We start from the raw sequence: 23999 nt of genomic DNA, 5'->3' as shown, positions 1-23999 counted from the left end.
AACCCCACATTGCATGTGGTGGGGTCCCCACATCTGCGGTCCCCTCCAAGGTTTCTCATTGTAGCCCATTGGCTTGAGTTTTTTCTTACCCTGATGTGGGATCTGAGCCGAGGATGTTATTGTGGCTTGTGCAGCCCTTTGAGACATTTGTTATGAAATAAACTTTGATTGATTGATTGACATAAGGCTTTAGATTTTTTGTGGCTCCAGACAGATTACTTTTTTGTATTTTTGGTCCAATATGGCTCTTTCATCATTTTGGGTTGCCAACCTCTGATTACTGCTAATAATTTCGAGACAATATTAGCACGTTGCACCAACTAACCGCTAGATGGCAGCAGAGATCACAATATTCCTTACTATAGTTGACTAATAGTGCTGAGAAATTTTGTTTAAACAATCAACACCTAAAGAAAAAAAAACGCTTAATTTTAATACATTAGAGACAAAGATAATGTATGCATTACAAAGATTATGTATTTAATATTTGTATGCTTACTATGGTATATTATTTATTTATTCACTGTTCTGTTACAGAGAACAAGGCAATGGGATAAAATTGCTATGGTATGAAAAGGGGTAGGATTAAATAAGCTCTTACCATAATTTGATTTACGTGGTTGAAAAGTTGAACAAGTTGAAAAACTTATTCGGGTGTTACCATTTAGTGGTCAATTGTACGGAATATATACTGTACTGTACAATCTACTATTAAAAGTTTCAATCAATCAAAAACTCTGCTTCTGCCTTCTCCTTTTCGGACATGCTGTAATGAAACAACTGGAAATGTGTGATGCATTACATTATATCGTATGCATGTTCCAAATAAACTGAAACTGAACAATAAACTTGGTAGTTTTAAGTCGCTTTGAGCTCCCTTTATTGCTTTGCAGCCACAACACTCAAAGCTGCCTTGTTTGAAAGGATTGCCTCATGTGCAGATGTCAGGAAGTAAGAGGAAAAGAGGCTGCGTGGATGGCGCACATCTAAAGTTACACAGTAATGTGACACTTAGCAGGGAGGGAGGAGTGTATGTGATGCCAGAAAGAATGAGAGGAGGAGTTGTAGTTTTTTAAATCATGTAAGTGGATGGGGTGTGCCTTTAGTTAATGTTTGGAGTGTTCAGGCACACACACATACATGCTGCACAAGAGTGCGTGGACATCTTTGACGCTGCTCTCCATGACCTTCTGCTCAAAAAGAAGACTGAAGGAAGAATGAGACATGTTGAAATCAGCGAGTCCTCCTGAGTGGACATGGGCCTGCTGCTGCGTTTGGCCTTCCTGCTAACTGCCGTGGGCGTCAGCGTCCACGTTTACCTGGAAACACGATGGCGGCTGGCACCTGCGAGCCGGCCTTTGGAGGACAAGGCCCCGCCCACTCGCACCTGGACCACCGAGAAGGTTCCTGCACTGAAGCAAGGCGACGTGATGAGGAGGGATGCCGGCTCGCGTCTGAAACGCCAAAAAAAGGTAGACTGGTCAATGCACTTCTTTCCTTAGTGCTAGTGGTGGTCAGTGAGTGTATGGCACACTCACTGGCTGCATTGGCAGTGCACTGACACTGTCATAATGCTCATCTGCTGGATTAAAAAGTCATGGTATAGAATTAACAATTAGCAAATATAAAAGTTTCTTGTTTATTTTCTACGAACACAGCAGCTGCACAGAAAGGAATATGAAACTCGCAAGTTCGGTCAGTGAGCCAAATAGTAAACAGGAAAAGAAGAATGTTTAGCTTCTTTGGCGCCATAAAATCAAAATAATCCCAAACTTTGTAAATGTTTTTCCTTTTTCTTAGTTTCATTTAAATCGATGATGGAGACGGGAAAAAAAATGATGTCAAACGTGGCACACCACTCCTCCCACTCCGTTTAGTACCAGCTGTCACACACACACACACACACACACACACACACACACACACAAACACATACACACACGTTTTTGTATTTGTTACCTTCTTGAGACCTCCGAAAAAAAGCCTACCTCTTTAGGACCACCCTTTCTAGATATATCAAGATTTGTATTTACAACACTAAAAATATATACATACTACGTAAGTATAAAAAAGCTTGTTGTGAAAAATGAGTTTGAATTTTACAAGAAAAATGTCACAATTTTACAAGAAAAACTTTGAATTTTGGCGGTATTATAATAAAAGTCGTAGTTTTACTCAAGGCAAGTCAAAGTTTTACAAGAAAAACTGAGCATTTGTGCAATATTATGATAAAAGTCGGAATTCTTCTCAATAACAGTCGCAATTTTACAAGAAAAGCTTAAAATCTTGGCAATTTTATGAAAAGAGTCGTAATTTTACTCGAAACGCCACAATTTTATTAGAGAACTTTAAAATTTTGGCAATGTTATGATAATAATCGGAATTTTACTTGGCAAAATTATGACAAAAGGCATACTTTTACTCAAAAAAGTTCACTGTTTTACAAGAACAACAATAAAATTGGCAATATTGTGATAAAAGTCAGAAGTTTATATGACAAATGTCACCATTTTGCATTAAAAATGTATCATTTAACATTAAAAAAGTAATAATTTTACGAGAAAATATTGCAATATTACAGAAACAAAGAATGAGAAATTATTCCCAAATTTATAAGAAAAAAGTAGACACATTGTGAGAAAAAGACTGCTTTTAGTTAATTTATTTTTTGTTTGTAATTGGTTTTTAATCTTCATGATTTACTTCTAGTTATTACAGTATGTCTCTATATACATGTTTATTTTTTTTTTATATATTAATTTTGGCCAAGGGAACGCATTTCAATTTCTTACACACACTTGTTATTACATATGTTGGCCAGAGGGGGAGCACTTCAAATTTTTTTACACACACTTGTTATTTCATATGTTGACCAGAGGGAGAGCACTTTTAAAAGCGACACACAGTCAATTTGAAAAATCCCTCCTTTTTGGGACCACCCGAATTTTGATAGATTTCACCACCAGGGGTGCAACTGAGACATTCTCTATTAGATGCAATGGTTTTCCGGTATTGGGACCATATGGAAGGTACTTTTCCTTGTTGATGTCTCAAGAAGGGTAAAAATACATGAACACACACACGCACACACACACACACACACACACACACACACACACACACACACACACACACACACACACACAGTATCGCGTCACCTATCACAACTAACTACTTCCTCTTGTACCGTTTGGCCTGCTGGGAACATACTGCTCCCTTATTGGTCGAGTAGATTTATCATCAAATCATGTAACGTTATTTAACAGTATGATACTCCACAGTCTCCACTTTGTTGCCCTTAGTCTCCTCATGGATAAAATGGAGTCTACCATAAATTATCTATTTAGTTATAGATGGGGTGTTGTTGATTGTCATCTACCAGCCTCTCTTGGCTGTCTTTCAGACACCAACATGTCCCATGTAATGTACCACCGAATTTTTGGGTTTTTTTAGTAGATAATTTACTAACATTATTATCATTGAAAATGTCATGTATGATTCCATAAGATGCAGGCAAAGAACATTTCCCATTTGGCAACTCTATCCTGTAGCCACGCCCCCTTGGGTAGCAATCTTCCGGTGTTGTGACCTCTGTTTACATCCATCACGTCAAAATATAGGTTCTTGCTGGCAACTAATAAACACAACTCAAGGCCTGCGACATCATTTTATCTGTCCCGCAAACACCTAGAAATGATATGTGTCAATAAAGTGCTTAATATTTTCTCACTAAATGTAATGGATTCTTTTACATTTTGACAGAAAAAATATATGCACTGCTTGAAATTGCATACATGTTAAACTTTAATAGTATTCAATATTGCAACAAATATTACAGTATATTATCATACTTTCTACACATGTGTTTGTCTAAATAAAAATACTTAACTTTGCAGCAAACTACCCATCAAATTTATACATAAAGCAAACTATAACCTGCTACCCAAGAATATACAACAATTCTTCTCAAAAAAAGAGGAGAAATATAATCTTAGAGAAAAATGTAATTTAAAACATTTGTATGCACGTACAACACTTAAGACCTTCAGTATATCAGTATGTGGAATTAAATCAAGCAAAGAAATCAAACAATGTACTAATATGATCCACTTCAAGAAACTTTTCAAACTTAAAGTGTTTACAAAGTACAAAGAAGAAGAACAATGATAAACATTCTGAATTTATTTCATCCATCCATCCGTTCATTTTCAAAATAATCTTACTCATCTCACCATATGAAATATAACTTACTTCAATCATCAATCAATCAATCTTTATTTATACAGCCCTAAATCACAAGTGTCTCAAAGGGCTGCACAAGCCACAACGACATCCTCGGTACAAAGCCCACATACGGGCAAGGAAAAACTCACCCCAGTGGGACGTCGATGTGAATGACTATGAGAAACCTTGGAGAGGACCGCATATGTGGGTAACCCCCCCCCCTCTAGGGGAGACCGAAAGCAATGGATGTCGAGTGGGTCTGACATAATATTGTGAGAGTCCAGTCCATAGTGGATCCAACATAATAGTAAGAGTCCAGTCCATAGTGGGGCCAGCAGGACACCATCCCGAGCGGAGACGGGTCAGCAGCGTAGAGATGTTCCCAGCCGATGCACAGGCGAGCGGTCCACCCCGGGTCCCGACTCTGGACAGCCAGCACTTCATCCATGGCCACCGGACCTGTGCCCCCCCCCCCTCAAGGAAAAGGGGAGCAGAGGAGAAAAGAAAAGAAACGGCAGATCAACTGGTCCAACAGGGGGGCTATTTAAAGGCTAGAGTATACAAATGAGTTTTAAGATGGGACTTAAATGCTTCTACTGAGGTAGCATCTCTAATTGTTACCGGGAGGGCATTCCATAGTACTGGAGCCCGAATAGAAAACGCTCTATAGCCCGCAGACTTTTTTTGGGCTCTGGGAATCACTAATAAGCCGGAGTTCTTTGAACACAGATTTCTTGCCGGGACATATGGTACAATACAATCGACAAGATAGGACGGAGCTAGACCGTGTAGTATTTTATACGTAAGTAGTAAAACCTTAAAGTCACATCTTAAGTGCACAGGAAGCCAGTGCAGGTGAGCCAGTATAGGCGTAATATGATCAAACTTTCTTGTTCTTGTCAAAAGTCTAGCAGCCGCATTTTGTACCAACTGTAATTTTTTAATGCTAGACATAGGGAGACCCGAAAATAATACGTTACAGTAGTCGAGACGAGACGTAACGAACGCATGAATAATGATCTCAGCGTCGCTAGTGGATAAAATAGAACGAATTTTAGCGATATTACGGAGATGAAAGAAGGCCGTTTTAGTGACACTCTTAATGTGTGATTCAAAGGAGAGAGTTGGGTCGAAGATAATACCCAGATTCTTTACTGATTCGCCTTGTGTAATTGTTTGGTTGTCAAATGTTAAGGTGGTATTATTAAATAAATGTCGGTGTTTAGCAGGACCGATAATCAGCATTTCCGTTTTCTTGGCGTTGAGTTGCAAGAAGTTAGCGGACATCCAATGTTTAATTTCATTAAGACACGCCTCCAGCTGACTACAATCCGGCGTGTTGGTCAGCTTTAGGGGCATGTAGAGTTGGGTGTCATCAGCATAACAGTGAAAGCTAACACCGTATTTGCGTATGATATCGCCTAGCGGCAGCATGTAAATACTAAAGAGTGCAGGGCCAAGAACCGAACCCTGAGGAACTCCGCACGTTACCTTAACATAGTCAGAGGTCACATTATTATGGGAGACGCATTGCATCCTGTCAGTAAGATAAGAGTTAAACCACGACAAGGCTAAGTCTGACATACCAATACGTGTTTTGATACGCTCTAATAAAATATTATGATCGACGGTATCGAAAGCAGCGCTAAGATCAAGAAGCAGCAACATAGATGACGCATCAGAATCCATCGTCAGCAGTAGATCATTAGTCATTTTTGCGAGGGCTGTCTCCGTAGAGTGATTTGCCCTGAAACCGGATTGAAAAGGTTCACAGAGATTGTTAGACACTAAGTGTTCATTTAGCTGCTGTGCGACAATTTTTTCGAGGATTTTCGAAATAAAGGGAAGGTGGGACACCGGTCGGTAGTTTACCATGAGGTCAGGATCAAGGTTAGGTCTTTTGAGCAGAGGATGAATAACCGCTTTCTTGAATGCTAGGGGAACAGTGCCAGAGGAAAGTGATAAGTTTATAATATTTAGCACTGATGGACCTAATAATACAAAAAGCTCCTTGATAAGTTTCCCAGGAAGTGGGTCAAGTAAACATGTTGTTTGTTTTATCCCACTTACACGCTGTAATAGTTCCTCTAATGTTATTTCATCAAAAAGAGAGAGACTATTTTGTATTGCAGTATCCGTCGTAGATACAGTTGTATCTGTGTTCATAGAACCCAGTTGTAGCTGGGATGCGTTGTCTTTAATCTCCTTTCTAATGAGTTCAATTTTCTTATTAAAGAAATTCATAAAGTCATCTGCCGAGTGGGTGGAGCTATTGGAAGGAGTCCCTTGTTGGGTTAGCGATGCTACTGTACTAAACAAAAATTTAGGGTCGTTTTTGTTGAGGCGGATGAGATTTGAGTAATATTTAGCTTTAGCTAAGGTAAGCATGCGTTTATACGATATTAAACTATCACTCCATGCTTGATGGAAAACCTCAAGCTTGGTCGTGCGCCATTTGCGTTCCAACTTTCTACATGATAATTTATGAGCTCTGGTTTCCTCTGTAAACCATGGGGTGCGCCTTTTAGGGGCCCTTTTTTGTTTTAGCGGTGCTATGCTATCAATGGTTTTGCGCAGGGCATTGTCAAAGTTGTTAGTGAGGTTATCAATAGAGCCGACATAATTTGGGAATGGTGCCATTACCGAAGGCAGTAGGTCAGCAAGAGTCATCGTTGTGGCGGCATTAATGTTGCGGCTGCTATAGCAGTTATTATTATTATTAGTTTGTTGACAATGAGTCAGAACTTCGAATTTTATAAGGTAATGATCGGACATTACTTTAGTATACGGGAGTACCATAACTTTGGAGGTGGTGACACCCCTGACCAGCACTAGATCTATCGTATTGCCGTTGCGATGCGTAGGTTCATTTATTATTTGTGTAAGACCACAGCTATCAATTATAGCCTGGAGCGCCACGCACTGAGGGTCCGATGGGGTATTCATATGGATATTAAAGTCCCCCATTATGATTATATTGTCTGCGTGCGTCACTAAATCAGCAACGAACTCTGAGAATTCATTAATAAAGTCCGAGTAGGGCCCTGGGGGGCGGTAGATAACAGCCATATCGAGAGGCAGCGGTGCGACAGACCTCATAGTAAGCACCTCAAACGATTTGTATTTATTATTTAGGTTAGGGGTAAGGTTAAAGTTTTCATTGTATATTAATGCGACCCCCCCACCCCTTTTAAGGGGACGGGCAATATGCGCATTCGTATAGTTAGGAGGAGATGCCTCATTTAGCGCAAAAAATTTGTCTGGTTTGAGCCAGGTTTCGCTAAGACCAATGACGTTAAGATTGTTGTCTCTAATGACCTCATTAACTAATAACGTTTTGGGAGACAATGATCTTATGTTTAAAAAGCCCATATTATAAGTATTGGGCTGTTTTGACGAGTTTTTGTTTAAATTATCCGTAGTAGAAATATTAATAATGTTACGTTTATTATACGTAGTGCACTTTAAATAGTTTCGACCATATCTAGGAATTGATACGACGGGAATTTTCAGATTGTTTGCTTGATGCTGCGATCGACTGAACGCATCATGATTTGCCACCTCAGTAGAATGCATATCTACCCCGGACACATTCACAACAGAAAACACATTATGTGAGTTGTGTGTTATTCTAAGAAAATTGCTATGCGTACAGGAATTATCCAGCCTGGCGCTGGCTAGTTCTAGCTTAACTGACTCCTCACCCGGACTAGCAGGCTCTGTAATTGCCTGTGACCGGGCTTGCTCTAGTGTAGTTAGTCAAATGTGACTTAAACAGTAGTCTATATTCTTAGACAGGATGATGGCGCCTTCCTGGTTAGGGTGAAGGCCGTCCCTCATCAGCAAGCCTGGTTTGCCCCAGAAAGAGGGCCAATTATCAATAAACGTTAGTCCCTGTTGTCTACAGAAGCTAGCCAGCCACTTGTTAAGCGAGACTAATCTGCTATATCTCTCATCATTGCCTCTCGCAGGCAGGGGGCCAGAGACAATTACTCGATGCCTGGACATCTTTCTAGCGAGATCACAAGTCCTGGCTATGTTTCTCTTTGTAATCTCTGACTGTCTCATTCTAGTGTCATTGGAGCCAACGTGTACAACTATATTCGCATAACTAGTGGTGCGATTAGCCTGTCGTACGTGTTTACTAGGCCTGTTGCGAGTTAGCTCCCTAAGATTAGCCTCTATGTCAGGTGCTCGGGCCCCCGGGATGCACTTAATTGTGGCTGGTTTGCTAAGCTTTATGTTTCGGGTGATGGAGTCCCCTATGACTAAGGTGTGGTGCCCGGTAGACTGGGGTGTAGGACTAGCTAAAGAGCTAAATCTATTATGCGTCTCAACCGGTACACCGTAGCTTGTAGGCCGCTTAGGACTACTACATGCTGGGCTAGTTAGCTCGCTACAGCTAACGCTAGCAGATGTGTCCGCAACATCTAAAGTTACGAGATTACTCTGCTCTAACTGGCGGACACGGCCCTCTAGCAGAGCCAGCCTCTCCGTGAGTAAGGTGCAAGACGCGCAGGAAGCCATACTCACGGTGTTTTCTGTCACCGAGTGAAGTTCCTGCTGTCTTCCGAGAAGTCCTGGTCACGGTGTGCAGGAGTAGACTCCTTCTGACCGGCGCCCGACGACGCCTTTCTCCGCGCTAGCTTCGTTAGCTTAGCAGCTAGCTGCTAGCTAGCTGCGGGAGGGGCGGAGAGACAGAGATCGGGTGATTTGCAAGTTAAATAGTACTACTAAATATGTTGAGAAAGTAATAAAGAAAGCTGCAGAACAATTTAAAAGCACACAAATAGAACGATACTTAGCTTTTTCGAAACAGCGAGCAGTCAGCGAGCAGTCACGCACGGTGAACCGTCACCGAGTATTATTTATTTATTTTTATTGTGATTACTTATGGAGTATATTGTGAATAAATTGAGAACAGGAAGTGAACGAAAGTTTTAACAACTGTTATGTAAAAGAAAAGAGGTAGGATTAAATAAGCTCTGCTTCTTCCTACTCCTTTTCGAACATGTTGAATAGAGAAACTGGAAATTGTGATGTATCATGTTGTATGCATGCATGTGTGATGTATCATGTTGTATTCTTGAATGTTCCAAATAAACTCAAACTCAAATGACAATACATTTTACATTGTTCTTTACAGCATATTACTGTAAATTGAAAAAAACTACTACTGTTTTTTGCGTTAAAATTCTGAGCTGCCAGTTTTTTACTTTAATATCTACGCTTGTTTTTAACGGTGTATTACTGTAAATGGAAAGATGGTACATTTGTTTTTACGGTAAAAAAAACTGGCAGCTAAGTTGCCAGAATAAGAAAATAACTTGTACTGTTTTTCCACGAACAACATAATGTTGTAAAAACCAATGTCAATTTAACACAAAAATTCTGGCAACTAAACTGCCAGCTTTTTCCGTAAAACCTACCCCAAAAAACAGTGGTACTGTTTTTACATTTAACAAGATGCAAGATGCTTTATTGTTGTCCATTCTTTAACATGTACAAGACACATAAGAATTGAAATGTAATTTTCGGCACAGTCTCACTAAGAGCAGAAATACGTTACAAGGGGACAAGACGGGACCGCCAACGGATCAGCCACTTACGGCACTCCTTGAAAAAGGTGACATTGGGAAAGGGGGAAGAGTAAAAGAAATATCAGTCTAAGGCTGGACCCTCAGGAGGGGTCCAGACTGAGTCCAAGGCAAAAACCTCACATAGCATGGCACGCATAAACATGATACATGTAATCACAACAACTCGCAACAGAGGGGGGGGGGGGAGCCTGGAGGCCGGCTGCCGCTATAAAGCGCTACTCAGCCATCCACAACCCCGGAAGAATTAAGCAGTGGTGAAGGCGTTGATTGGGGGAGGGGCGGGTGCGTAAAATTAAGATTAACGTAAAATTAAATTAAATCAAATTAACGTAAAATGTTGTAAAAATGTTTCAGTAAAATTTTGTAAATGTAAAGTTTTTACTGTAAAATCCACAATCTACTCATTTATATAATTAATAATGAAATCCAGATTCAAATTCATACATTATTCACTGTTATAAGCGGACCTCTGATGGCAACCATAACAGTCATGTGGCCTTCAATGAAAACTAGTCTGACATCCCTGATCTAGAACTACAACTGGTTCGGAACTAGCAGTGTTCTGATTGCAATCATCCAAATATGATTATCAAAGTGGACAGATGTCAACGTTGCGGCTCGGAGAGCGAACGCCAGCGATAACAAGTAAGATAGCAAGATGGTTAGCGAGCTTCTGATCGTCTCTCCATTCTGCAACTCAGTGCGGCGTTTAGGCTAAGATTTTGTTTAGATCATATTTTTTATTGATTTTTCTTTAAAAAAAAAACAAAAATTAATGTTTAAAAATGACTCCGATTCACACGTTTTCGCAGAAATTTCACACGCCCGAGGGTCAGTGGGTTTTCTACCTTCAAGGCACGTGGACACTATTTCCACATTCACCCATTCACTCACACATTGATGGCGGGAGCTGCCGTGCAAGGTGCTAACCACGACCCATCAGGAGCAAGGGTGAAGTGTCTTGCTCGAGGACACAACGGACGTGACGCGGGGATAGAAGCCGGGGATCGAACCAGGAACCCTCAGGTTGCTGGCACGGCCACTCATTGGTTTCAGACCAACAGCTGAGTAGCACATGAAGCTGTTTATACTTCAAACTATACATCAGGAGGTTGCCCTCTGCCACTACAACAGGCTTCAATAGGAGTCTACTGCTTTCTATTGCACATCATGTGACATCTTCCAGGCTTTTATTTTGCCCTTTAGCGTCATTCCCTCTTGCCAACACACTTCCTCCTCCCGTCTTTTTGCTGCTCAATCATTCATGGCTCCAAGCGACCAGCAGAGAGTAAAAAGGGGGAGAAAGAAGTGTTTTTTTAAGCGACATGCAAATCACTGCAGGGCCTCGGCGACAGCGCCATCAATATTACACGGCGGCGTATGCTCGCACTCCCAAAATGTGTCTTCCAAGACGCCCTGAAGGAGGCTCGCTGACATTCAGCCGCCATTTAACACCTGCGCTGTCGTTCTGCCGACACGTCTTCTCCCTCAAGCCTCAAGCGTCGGTTTTGTTTCTGCCCTCGTCTTCTTGTCGTTCTCTCTCTCGGCTGTCGGCGTGCTCCTTAAATCTTCCCCCCAAGATAACCCGCAGAATCCTTCTGCACGCAGCCGTACATGAAGAACCCTCCTTTGTTTTGACACCCCATGCCACTTCCTACTTCACATTCCATAAATAGCTGCTGTTAAGATTAAGATCGGCCCTGCGGAAAACCCGATGACCTCGGGCCCGCGTCTTGGAAAACACAAAAGACCCCCTCTGAAACGTGGCAAAGCAGCAGAGGGGTGAACTTGGCTAATCCCAAAGGTGTGACTGGACTCAACTCTCAGGGACCTTTGACCTGGGGAGAGAGGGGGGGGCGGGGGTCATGAGAGGTAACAGACTGGAAGGGTACGTGTCATCTGGGTCACCATTTTGTATAGAAAACATACACAAGACCCTAAGAAGGTATGTTTTACTAGGTTATAGACAACCATTCCCAATACTTAAGTCAGTGCAAGGATGAGTGAGGACTGTAAATAGTGTGATCACTGGAGGTGTTCACTTCAAAATAAACCCAGATGGGAGTTTTTGTTGTTTTGAGCAAATAAATATTCTGCATTCAAGTAAAACATTTTAAGATGTTTGTGTGTGACATTCTGACAATAACGTAGACTTAGACAAACATTATTGATCCACAAGGGAAATTGTTCCACACAGTAGCTCAGTTACAAAGGTTAGAAAGGAAAATGCAGGTATAAAGTAGACTAAAAAATGTACCATATTAGCAATATAAATATAACATATGTAATATTTACATATTACATATACAGTATATAATATATAATGATATATTGTATTGTAATGTATATTGCATACAATATATAACAAATCCCAATTACCACCATGGTAATGGTACAGTATATGTAACAGCTGCAGAAAAAAAAGGACATCATAAAATAGAGAGTAAATTGCATTTGTGTCAAAATGTTGTGGTCTTTTTTTTACTTTTTTTTAGGTTGATTTAAATTATGTAGGCAAGTAATTCACTGTGATTAATCAGATTTTTTTTTTTTAATAATTTGACAGAACTAATTATAACTCGGAAACCCAACTGTACAAAATTTTCTTTAATACAAAAATCAGTTGCCAGAACATTAAAGGCCTACTGAAATGCGATTTTCTTATTTAAACTGGGATAGCAGGTCCATTCTATGTGTCATACTTGATCATTTCGCGATATTGCATTATTTTTGCTGAAAATAATTAGTAGAGAACATCGATGATAAAGTTCGCAACTTTTGGTCGCTGATAAAAAAGCCTTGCCTGTACCGGAAGTAGCAGACGAGTAGCGTGACGTCACAGGTTGTGGAGCTCCTCACATCTGCACATTGTTTACAATCATGGTCACCAGCAGCGAGAGCGATTCGTACCGAGAAAGCGACGATTTCCCCATTAATTTGAGCAAGGATGAAAGATTTGTGGATGAGGAAAGTGAGAGTGAAGGACTCGAGGGCAGTGGGAGCGATTCAGATAGGGAAGATGCTGTGAGAGGCGGGTGGGACCTGATATTCAGCTGGGAATGACTAAATCAGTAAATAAACACAAGACTCTATTAGCCACAACACAACCAGGCTTATATTTAATATGCCACAAATTAATCCCACATAACAAACACCTAACCCCTCCCGTCCATGTAACCCGCCAATACAACTCAAACACCTGCACAACACACTCAATCCCACAGCCCAAAGTACCGTTCACCTCCCCAAAGTTCATACAGCACATATATTTCCCCCAAAGTCCCCAAAGTTACGTACGTGACATGCACATAGCGGCACACACGTACGGGCAAGCGATCAAATGTTTGGAAGCCGCAGCTGCATGCGTACTCACGGTACCGCGTCTGCGTATCCAACTCAAAGTCCTCCTGGTAAGAGTCTCTGTTGTCCCAGTTCTCCACAGGCCAATGGTAAAGCTTGACTGTCATCTTCCGGGAATGTAAACAATGAAACACCGGCTGTGTTTGTGTTGCTGCAGCCGCCCGCAATACACCGCTTCCCACCTACAGCTTTCTTCTTTGCTGTCTCCATTGTTCATTGAACAAATTGCAAAAGATTCACCAACACAGATGTCCAGAATACTGTGGAATTTTGCGATGAAAACCGACGACTTAATAGCTGGCCACCATGCTGTCCCAAAATGTCCTCTACAATCCGTGACGTCACACGCTGACGTCATCATACCGAGACGTTTTCAGCAGGATATTTTGCGCAAAATTTAAAATTGCACTTTAGTAAGCTAACCCGGCCGTATTGGCATGTGTTGCAATGTTAAGATTTCATCATTGATATATAAACTATTAGACTGCGTGGTCGGTAGTAGTGGGTTTCAGTAGGCCTTTAAAATTAGCAGGAGAGACTGTTTAAAGCAGAGGTGTACAAAGTGTGCGCTGGGGGCCAATTGCTACCCGCAGCTCATTTTTTAACGGCCTGCGGCACATTCTAAAAATACTATTAAAGAAAAGAACATTTAAAAACATAAAACAGTGGAAGAAAAGAGCAAACAGATGAAATGTTGAGTTGAGTTTGTGTTTATTTGGAACATGCATGCATACAACATGATACATCACAATTTCCAGTTTCTCTATTCAACATGCTCGAAAAGGAGTAGGAAGAAGCAGAGCTTATTTAATCCTACCCCTTTTCCTTTACATAGCAGTTGCTAAAACTTTTGTTCACTTCCCAATTTACTCCATAAGTAATAACAATAAAAATAATCAATCAATCAATTCCTTTATTGTCATTGTCATAATAACACTTAAGTCATACATGTCAACGAGGTTTTGTTTGAGCTTTGTCTAGCGGCATAGAAACTGCATTGAAGTGCAGGTTGACCATAGTCTACAGTTTAGCATTGTCAAAAGGATGGCGAATAGAGGGGCGCGGGGGTGGGAACAGTCAGTTGTCTGATGGGTGTTACGTTGATGTTGCAGCAATGCAATGTCCAGAGCACAATTATTGAGGTGGTGAAGAGTGAGGTAATAAGATGGTCCGGGGCAGCAAAGGGGCAGGCTGTTCATTTAGCAGTCTCACAGCCTGGGGATACAGACTGTGAGACATTCTGGTGGTCCTGGCGCGAATCGATCTATACCTCCTTCCAGAGGGTAGCAGGTTGAAGAGGCCATGTGCTGGGTGGTATCTGTCCTTCAGGATGTTGTGTACTCGCTTTAGGCAGCGAGTTGTGTACATGGCACTCATCTCTGGGAGTATTGTCCTTGTAATTTTCCCCGCCGCTTTAACCACTCGCTGGAGGGCCTGTTGGTTTGCTTTAGTGCAGCTAGCAAACCACACTAAAAATCCGTAAGTGAGGACACTGCTGATGGCACAGTTGTAAAAGTTTACCATTGATTTCTGCGGAATGTTTGCGCATTTTAGTTTCCTCAAAAAAAAAAAAAGACGACGTTGGGCCTTTCCGACTGTAGAAGCAGTGTTAATGTCCCAGCATAGATCTTCTGTTATGTTCACCCCTAAGAATTTGAAATGCTTGACCCTTTCTACGAGATTGTTGTTAATTAAAAGTGGGGGATGTTTGTTCTGCCCTTTCCTGCGGAAGTCTACAATTAGTTCTTTGGTTTTGTTAGTGTTCAGAACGAAGTTGTTGTTAGCACACCATGAAGCCAGCTGTTGGACCTCTGCATTGTATGCTGTCTCATCATTGTTGCTGATGAGCCCAATACCGTGGTGTTGTCGGCATATTTGACAGTGAGATTGGATGTTGAAGAGGCTATGCAGTCATGTGTGAAAAGGGTGAAAAGCACAGGGCTTAGCACACAACCCTGTGGGGCACCGGTGTTGATGGTGAGCGGAAATAATAATTACTGAAGTAAGTTATATTTCATATGGTAAGATAAGTGAGATTATCTAAAAAATTAATGGATGGATGAAATAAATTCAGAATGTAACGAGAAAAAGTTGCCATTCTTAACTCTAATAACACAAAGCTGCCATGTTTTTTCCCTTAAAGCTGTCATTGCTGGATAAATAATAATGAATCAAAATCAATGTTGTTAGGAATTATTGACCTAGTTAATGCTCCAATTACTTCACATCAAAAATTTCACATTTAAATATTTTTGGAGGAAAATATTGCATATTTTGTGTTTTTGCCATACAAAAAAACAAAGTTTTTAACAAACAAATAAGAAAAAAAAGGAAAAAAAAGAAAACTTATAAGCGACAAATAGATCTGTAGTTGATTTAGAGACTTAAGAGTTGAAAGCAAAATTAAAAAAATGTAAGACTAATTTTAAAACTTGTATGAGTGGGGCCCTTTTGGGTCCCCAAGAATTTGAGTGTGATTTTTTTTTTTTTTTTTAACTCTTCCATCCATCCATCCATCCATTTTCTACCGCTTATTCCCTTTTGGGGTCGCGGGGGGCGCTGGAGCCTATCTCAGCTACAATCGGGCGGAAGGCGGGGTACACCCTGGACAAGTCGCCACCTCATCGCAGGGCCAACACAGATAGACAGACAACATTCACACTCACATCCACACACTAGGGCCAATTTAGTGTTGCCAATCAACCTATCCCCAGGTGCATGTCTTTGGAGGTGGGAGGAAGCCGGAGTACCCGGAGGGAACCCACGCAGTCACGGGGAGGACATGCAAACTCCACACAGAAAGATCCCGAGCCCGGGATTGAACCCAAGACTACTCAGCACCTTCGTATTGTGAGGCAGATGCACTAACCCCTCTCCCACCGTGAAGCCCTTTTTTTTTAACTCTTATCGCTGAAAAAATAATAATGAATTCAATGATATGAATTATTGACTTATTTGATCCTTCAATTACTTCACATCAAATATTCCACTTTGAAAACATTTTGGGGGAATTTTTTGCAAATGTGTTTTTGCCATAAAAAACTGGGTTTTCACAAAAAGAGCATAAATCATAAAAAAAAATTAAAAAAAACATTATATTGACATAACTGAAGTTGATCAAGAGATTTATGTGTTGAATAAAAAATAAAAATAATATATGACTTATTTTTAACATTTTTATGACTGAGGCCCTTGAGGGGAGCCCTAAAGTTTATTGGGTAGTTTACTATGGTTTGAAAATGAAAAATATTAAAATGGCCCTCGCATGCTTTGATTTTTTAGTGTGCGGCCCTCAGTGTATATAAAGTTTAAAGTGACCATTCTCCCTGGTTCCTATTCATGCACAAATAATGTTGACTCGGGTTTCAGTTTAGAAGAACTAGTCATAAAAAGTGTGCAAGTAATATGCAACTATATTTATTTGATACTTGTTTATATTGACAAATCTGGTGTTATATACTGCAATATTGTTTGATTAACACTTATTACGTATGTCTCGCTTGTGTGCTATTGTGTGCTTAGCTGTTGCGTAGCTGCTAGCTCCTAGTAGACTAGTAGTAGCCTATAGCCTACCATGTTTACCTTTTGTAAATGACTTGACTAAAATACAGGAAAAGACCAAACATGTGTGCTTATTGGAGGATATTTAGATGTAAACTGTTTTAGTTTAGAACAGGGGTGTCAAACTCATTTTAGATGGGGGGCCACATGGAGAAAAATCTACTCCCAAGTGGGCCGGACTGGTAAAATCACGGCACGATAACTTATAAATAAAGACAACTTCAGATTGTTTTCTTTGTTTAAAAATAGAACAAGCACATTCTGAAATTGTACAAATCATAATGTTTTTTTTTTACACTTACATGTTGCGGTTTATAGTATTCTATCTTTATTTGTTGTTATTTATACTTGCTGAATAAATTAAATGATAATGTTCATCAGTCAACTCATTGATGTTAATTTTCAATCTATGAAGATAAAAAAAATAATATCAAAATCAAATTACAAGATGTTATTTATGTAGTTTAATCATTTTCCTCGACTGGTGCACTTACATCATGTGGTTTATTTATTTTTTGACATATGTAGCATCATCTACAAACCCCGTTTCCATATGAGTTGGGAAATTGTGTTAGATGTAAATATAAACGGAATACAATGATTTGCAAATCCTTTTCAACCCATATTCAGTTGAATATGCTACAAAGACAACATATTGGATGTTCAAAACTGATAAACATTTTTTGCAAATAATCATTAACTTTAGAATTTGATGCCAGCAACACGTGACAAAGAAGTTGGGAAAGGTGGCAATAAATACTGATAAAGTTGAGGAATGCTCATCAAACACTTATTTGGAACATCCCACAGGTGAACAGGCAAATTGGGAACAGGTGGGTGCCATGATTGGGTACAAAAGTAGATTCCATGAAATGCTTAGTCATTCACAAACAAGGATGGGGCGAGGGTCATCACTTTGTCAACAAATGCGTGAGCAAATTGTTGAACAGTTTAAGAAAAACCTGTCTCAACCAGCTATTGCAAGGAATTTATGGATTTCACCATCTACGGTCCGTGATATCATCAAAGGGTTCAGATAATCTGGAGAAATCACTGCACGTAAGCAGCTAAGCCCGTGACCTTCGATCCCTCAGGCTGTACTGCATCAACAAGCGACATCAGTGTGTAAAGGATATCACCACATGGGCTCAGGAACACTTCAGAAACCTACTGTCAGTAACTACAGATGGTCGCTACATCTGTAAGTGCAAGTTAAAACTCTCCTATGCAAGGCGAAAACCGTTTACCAACAACACCCAGAAACGCCGTCGGCTTCGCTGGGCCTGAGCTCATCTAAGAAGGACTGATACAAAGTGGAAAAGTGTTCTGTGGTCTGACGAGTTCACATTTCAAATTGTTTTTGGAAACTGTGGACGTTGTGTCCTCCGGACCAAAGAGGAAAAGAACCATCCGGATTGTTATAGGCGCAAAGTTTAAAAGCCAGCATCTGTGATGGTATGGGGGTGTATTAGTGCCCAAGACATGGGTAACTTACACATCTGTGAAGGCGCCATTATGCTGAAAGGTACATACAGGTTTTGGAGCAACATATGTTGCCATCCAAGCAACGTTACCATGGGCGCCCCTGCTTATTTCAGCAAGACAATGCCAAGCCACGTGTTACATCAACGTGGCTTCATAGTAAAAGAGTACGGGTACTAGACTGGCCTGCCTGTAGTCCAGACCTGTCTCCCATTGAAAATGTGTGGCGCATTATGAAGCCTAAAGTACCACAACGCAGACCAGACTGTTGAACAACTTAAGCTGTACATCAAGCAAGAATGGGAAAGAATTCCACCTGAGAAGCTTAAAAAATGTGTCTCCTCAGTTCCCAAACGTTTACTGAGTATTGTTAAAAGGAAAGGCCATGTAACACAGTGGTGAACATGCCCTTTCCCAACTACTTTGGGACGTGTTGCAGCCATGAAATTTTAAGTTAATTATTATTTGCAAAAAAAAAATAAAGTTTATGAGTTTGAACATCAAATATCTTGTCTTTGTAGTGCATTCAATTGAATATGGGTTGAAAAAGATTTGCAAATCATTGTATTCCGTTTATATTTACATCTAACACAATTTCCCAACTCATATGGAAACAGGGTTTGTACAAAGATACAAACAATTGCTATTGGGACGTCTAGTGGACACATTTAGAACAGCGGTTTCTTTCATTCAAAGATTTCGGCTAATTTTTACACTTAGCAAACTCATCCCGCGGGCCGGATAAAACCTGATGGATCAGGCCCGCGAGCCTAAGTTAGACACCCCTGGTTGAGAAGAACTAGTCATAAAAAGTGTGCAGGACTAACTAACTGCGCTGAGACCACTGGTGCATATAAAGTGTGCAAAATAATCAGCTTGGTGCTGCAGGATCCAAGCGCATTAAAAAAGCAACTTCAGAATGTGGAAAAACTGTAGTTGTGTATTTTCTTAAAAAAAAGAAAAAAAAGGACTACACATGTTGATAAACATGAAGCCCTGAAAGTCCCTAAATTTTGCTCCATATCTCAGCTGTGGGTAGGCCCCCCACACACACACACACACATATGTAAACAAGTGGACACAGTCGTCCTCGCTCAATGTTTCAGAGCAGAGTCCCACATCTACCCAAAGAAAACAGGCCAGTCTGGATGGTGTGCCAAGATATGTGGTAGGAGGCACACAGAGGTAGCTTTTAGGTGACCAATCAACCCACCCTCTCGGTACTCTTCAAGAATTTTGCTCGACATTTTACATCCAACTTACATGTCAGCCACCAAACAAACGAGAACCAGAAGCTGCTCACTTTGTGTCGGGGCTGAACAGAACCCAGTCTGTTGCGCGCCCACTTCTGCCGGACAAAGACAAAAAAGGCAGTGTGGAACAGTCCACAGAAGGTCTTAATCGAACAATTCCCCCCCTCACACGTCAACGTCTTGTCTGAAAACATTCCACCAAATTCCCAACACACACACACACACACACCCTTAACTGGGCTGAATGGGTGCATTGACCTCTGAAATGGAAGTGGTGGCTTGCATCTTCTTCGCTCACATCCAAGTGTGCAACGCCTTGATGGACGGAGTGGTGTAGTCCAGGACTACTTTGAAGGTCTGCCAATATCTGACAGTCCACAGTAACGTTCTGTCTACTTGGTGTTAATTACCATGTTCAGCTTTACACGGTGCACTCACTCGTGTTGCAACTATTTACACCAGGGGTGTCAAACTCGTTTGCATCCAAGGCCACATTGCAGTTATGGCTGCCATCAGAGGATTGTAACAAAGAAAAATTTATGAATTTTCCTATGCATTTGATTATTACATACGCTGTTGTAACACGTGGCTTGGCATTGTCTTGCTGAAATAAGCAGGAGCGTCCATGATAACGTTGCTCCAAAACCTGTATGTACCTTTCAGCATTAATGGTGCCTTCACAGATGTGTAAGTTACCCATGCCTTGGGCACTAATACACCCCCATACCATTAAAGATGCTGGCTTTTGAACTTTGCGCCTAAAACAATCCGGATGTTTTTTTTTCCTTTTTGGTCCGAATGACACGATGTCCACATTTTCCAAAAACAATTTGAAATGTGGACTCGTCAGACCACAGAACACTTTTCCACTTTGCATCAGTCCATCTTAGATGAGCTTGGGCCCAGCGAAGCCGGCGGCGTTTCCGGGTGTTGTTGATAAATGGCTTTCGCTATGCATAGTAGAGTTTTATGCACATACAGATGTAGCGACGAACTACAGCGGTGCGCTCACTCATGTACCAACTATTTACACCAGGGGTGTCAAACTAGTTTTCATTGAAGGCCACATTGCAGTTATGGCTGCTAACAAAGAAAAATGTATGAATTTGCCTATGCATTTGATTATTACATACAGTACAGGCTAAAAGTTTGGACACGCCTTCTCCTCATTCAATGTGTTTTCTTTATTTTCATGACTATTTACATTGTAGATTGTCACTGAAGGCATCAAAACTATGAATGAACACGTGTGGAGTTATGTACTTAACAAAAAAAGGTGAAATAACTGAAAACATGTTTTATATTCTAGTTTCTTCAAAATAGCCAACCTTTGCTCTGATTACTGCTTTGCACACTCTTGGCATTCTCTCGATGAGCTTCAAGAGGTAGTCACCTGAAGGGGTTTTCACTTCACAGGTGTCATAGTTGTGATGCCTTCAGTGACAATCTACAATAGTCATAAAAAGAAAGAAAACGCCAAACTTTTGGCCTGTACTGTATATAACATTACGGTAAATGGAAAAACAGTACCACCGTTTTTTTACGGAAAAAACTGGCCACATTTTACTGTGAATTTTACAGTAGTTTTTACAACATTGTAGCTGCTGACAGAAGCAACATGTATATTTGTCATATCATTTCATAGTTGGTGAGAATAAATAAAAACAATGCATAAATATAAGTCCATATTGTACACATAATGTGATTAAAAATGTATTTCCTTGGGTTTATTAATTCACTCTGTGCTAGCTCCTAGTAGACTAGTATGTTTACCTTTTGTAAATGACTTGACTAAAATACAAGAAAAGACCAAACGTGTGTGCTTATTGGAGGATATTTAGATGTTAGCTACATTAATCAGTGCAAAGATGCAGTAGACTATTACACATTACAGCAAACCCCTGCAGCGTTTCCTATTAGGCAGCATAGGAAAATATGTCAGATCATCCAAAGAGAAGCAAGGAAAGCAACATTTACTATTTAAAGCTGCAGCAAAAAGCTGTTTGCAGATCCTAGAAATCCACACAGGCAACCTCTGTGTACCTTGTCAAAGCTGAAGCCATGGTGTTTGATTTGATCATGTCGAGATGATATCAGGGCGTAGATGGGTTCTACTCTTAGCGGGAGGGGCCGTGTTGGAACACGAAAAGATGTCACAGTGCCCATCTTTGCAAGTGTGCGCTTGCCTTTGTTTGTACGCCATCCCAAGAGCTGTTTGACGTCTCTTTGGAAAGAACAACATGACTTAGACTTAGACTTCCTTTTTATTGTCATTCAAATTTGAACTTTACAGTACAAATAAGAACAACATTTTGTTGCATTACACTGCAAAAACTGACATTAAGTAAGATGAAATATCTCAAATAAGGGTGATATTTGCTTATTTTCTGTCTGATAAGAAAATTCTTCTCACTAAGCAGATTTTATGTTAGTGTTTTACTTGTTTTAAGGGTTTTGGTCCTAAATGATCTCAGTAAGATATTACAGCCTGTTGCTGAGATTTTATGACCTATATTGAGTAAAACATGCTTGAAACTAGAATATCAACTGTTGCAAAGTATAAAACTACTTTTTTAAACTAATAATTTCTTACTTCTAGCATGAAAAAAAAAAAATCATGATTTTCACACAAATGTGTCTCATAATTAAAACAGATGACAGCCAAATGGACTTTTATTATTTATTTAAACATTTAACATGTGACATTTCAAACAATTTTGAACAGAAATAGTTCATGCACATTCAGATAAATTCTTCAAAATTACAATAAAAAAAAATTATATATGTTTATATGCGCACTAATTGACTGAAAGAGCACGCACTTGGCGCGATGATGTCATGTTATCAATGGAAAAATGCATTTTTACACCATATGATTTGCCTGAGCGGCTAGGAGACCCCGAGATTGACAATCGGTTGCCTTGTTGCCTTTCCATTAAGAACAATAAATTAGTTTTTGGTATAAGTTTGCTGGTTTCAAGAAATGTAATGCCGAGCGCATATCATTATGTCAAGATAATGGCACTAGCATTTACTTCATTTAAGAATATTTTTCAACATATTGAGCAAAAAGGTCTAATTTTTCTAGAACATAATTATCAAGAAAAGTGCTCTTGTTAATAGTGAGAATATACTTACTTTAAGGTATTTTTGGGTTCATTGAGGTTAGCTAATTTTACTTGTTTTGGAAAGTCTTGACAAGCCAAATGTTCTTGTTCTATTGGCAGATAATTTTGCTTAGTTCAAGTAAAATACCCCTCATTTTTGTAGGTTTTTTTTCTTGTTTTTGAACACTGACTTTTTGCAGTGTAGCTCATGGTAGTGCAGGATAAAAAATCAATAAGGTGCAGATATAAATAAATAGATTACTGTACAGATAAATATATTGCACTTTTGCATATGCATCCACATTTATTGTCTTTATATTGCAGCGAGTTAATCCATTTTCAATCCATTTTTGGGGGGAATTGAGGGGATTATTATGATGCGTTCAAGAGTCTTACGGCCTGAGGGAAGAAGCTGTTACAGAACCTGGAGGTTCTGCTACGGAGGCTGCGGAACCTCTTTCTAGAGTGCAGCAGTGAAAACAGTCCTTGGTGGGGGTGGGAGGAGTCTCTGCAGATTTTCTGAGCCCTGGTCAGGCAGCGGCTTTTTGCGATCTCCTGGATAGGAGGAAGAGGAGTCCTGATGATCTTTTCCGCCATCCTCACCACTCTCTGCAGAGACTTCCAGTCTGAGGCACTTCTTGGTCAATAGGCTCTCTATATTGCGTATATGAGTGTATATGAGCGCCATATGACAAATATACCCTCAGAAGAAGACATCAGATAATGAACCAATCAATGGCGTTCAACTTCTTTGTGTGTGGCTGGGTCAAGGAAATTGGTATCAAGACTCTACCGAATAAATATGCATCGTTTTTCCTCGGGTAAGGTTGCATTTCATGATTTGACTTTGTGTCTACAGAATACCGCCATGTTTGTTGTTGCTGTTTGCGAGTACGCATGTTTTTCCCCGTCTTTATCAAAAAATAACTATAGATGTCAACAAAAGCGTCACTTTTCGAAACACTCGTAGCAAACATGTGTTTAAGAAATACAAATAATATCAAGATAATACTTAAATAGGAAATAATAACCGTTAAAAGTACATCAAACAAACTTTTAACGAAGTGATTACCGCAAACTCATGCAGAATGCTCCCTTGGACTGGAGTGTGTGCTGCTTTTCTAGTCGTCGTTTTGTAAATTCTTGCACTCTTCCGCCCTTTTTAATTACTTCTTGAGGAACTATGAAGAAACGTTTATGCTTTTTGCAATTTGAACGATTCATACAGCCGAAAACAACACAAGTAGGGATATCCGATAATGGCTTTTTGCCGATATCCGATATTCCAATATTGTCCAACTCTTTAATTACCGATACCGACATCAACCGATACCGATATCAACCGATATATACAGTCGTGGAATTAACACATTATTATGCCTAATTTGGACAACCAGGTATGGTGAAGCTAA

General features: G+C 40.1%; 1 protein-coding gene across 2 annotated transcripts in view; it reads left to right on the top strand.

Annotated features, from left to right (window-relative positions):
• The window catches only part of mettl24 (methyltransferase like 24), a 62493-nt gene that overhangs the window by 13052 nt on the left and 25442 nt on the right, over positions 1-23999 (top strand). The window contains exon 1 of one of the 2 annotated variants that reach the window (XM_061929880.2): positions 1127-1472. The exons of the other annotated variant lie outside the window; for it this stretch is intronic. Within the exon in view, the coding sequence (XP_061785864.1) occupies positions 1257-1472 (216 nt within the window). The 5' untranslated portion in view covers positions 1127-1256. Of the gene's footprint in view, positions 1-1126; positions 1473-23999 lie in introns of those variants that run through there. 2 annotated transcript variants of the gene reach the window in all.

This window comes from Nerophis lumbriciformis, linkage group LG34 (genome assembly GCF_033978685.3).
Source record: "Nerophis lumbriciformis linkage group LG34, RoL_Nlum_v2.1, whole genome shotgun sequence".
Lineage (NCBI taxonomy): Eukaryota > Metazoa > Chordata > Actinopteri > Syngnathiformes > Syngnathidae > Nerophis > Nerophis lumbriciformis.
Note: the sequence above shows the minus strand (reverse complement) of the source record. Positions and strands in the feature narration are given on the sequence as shown.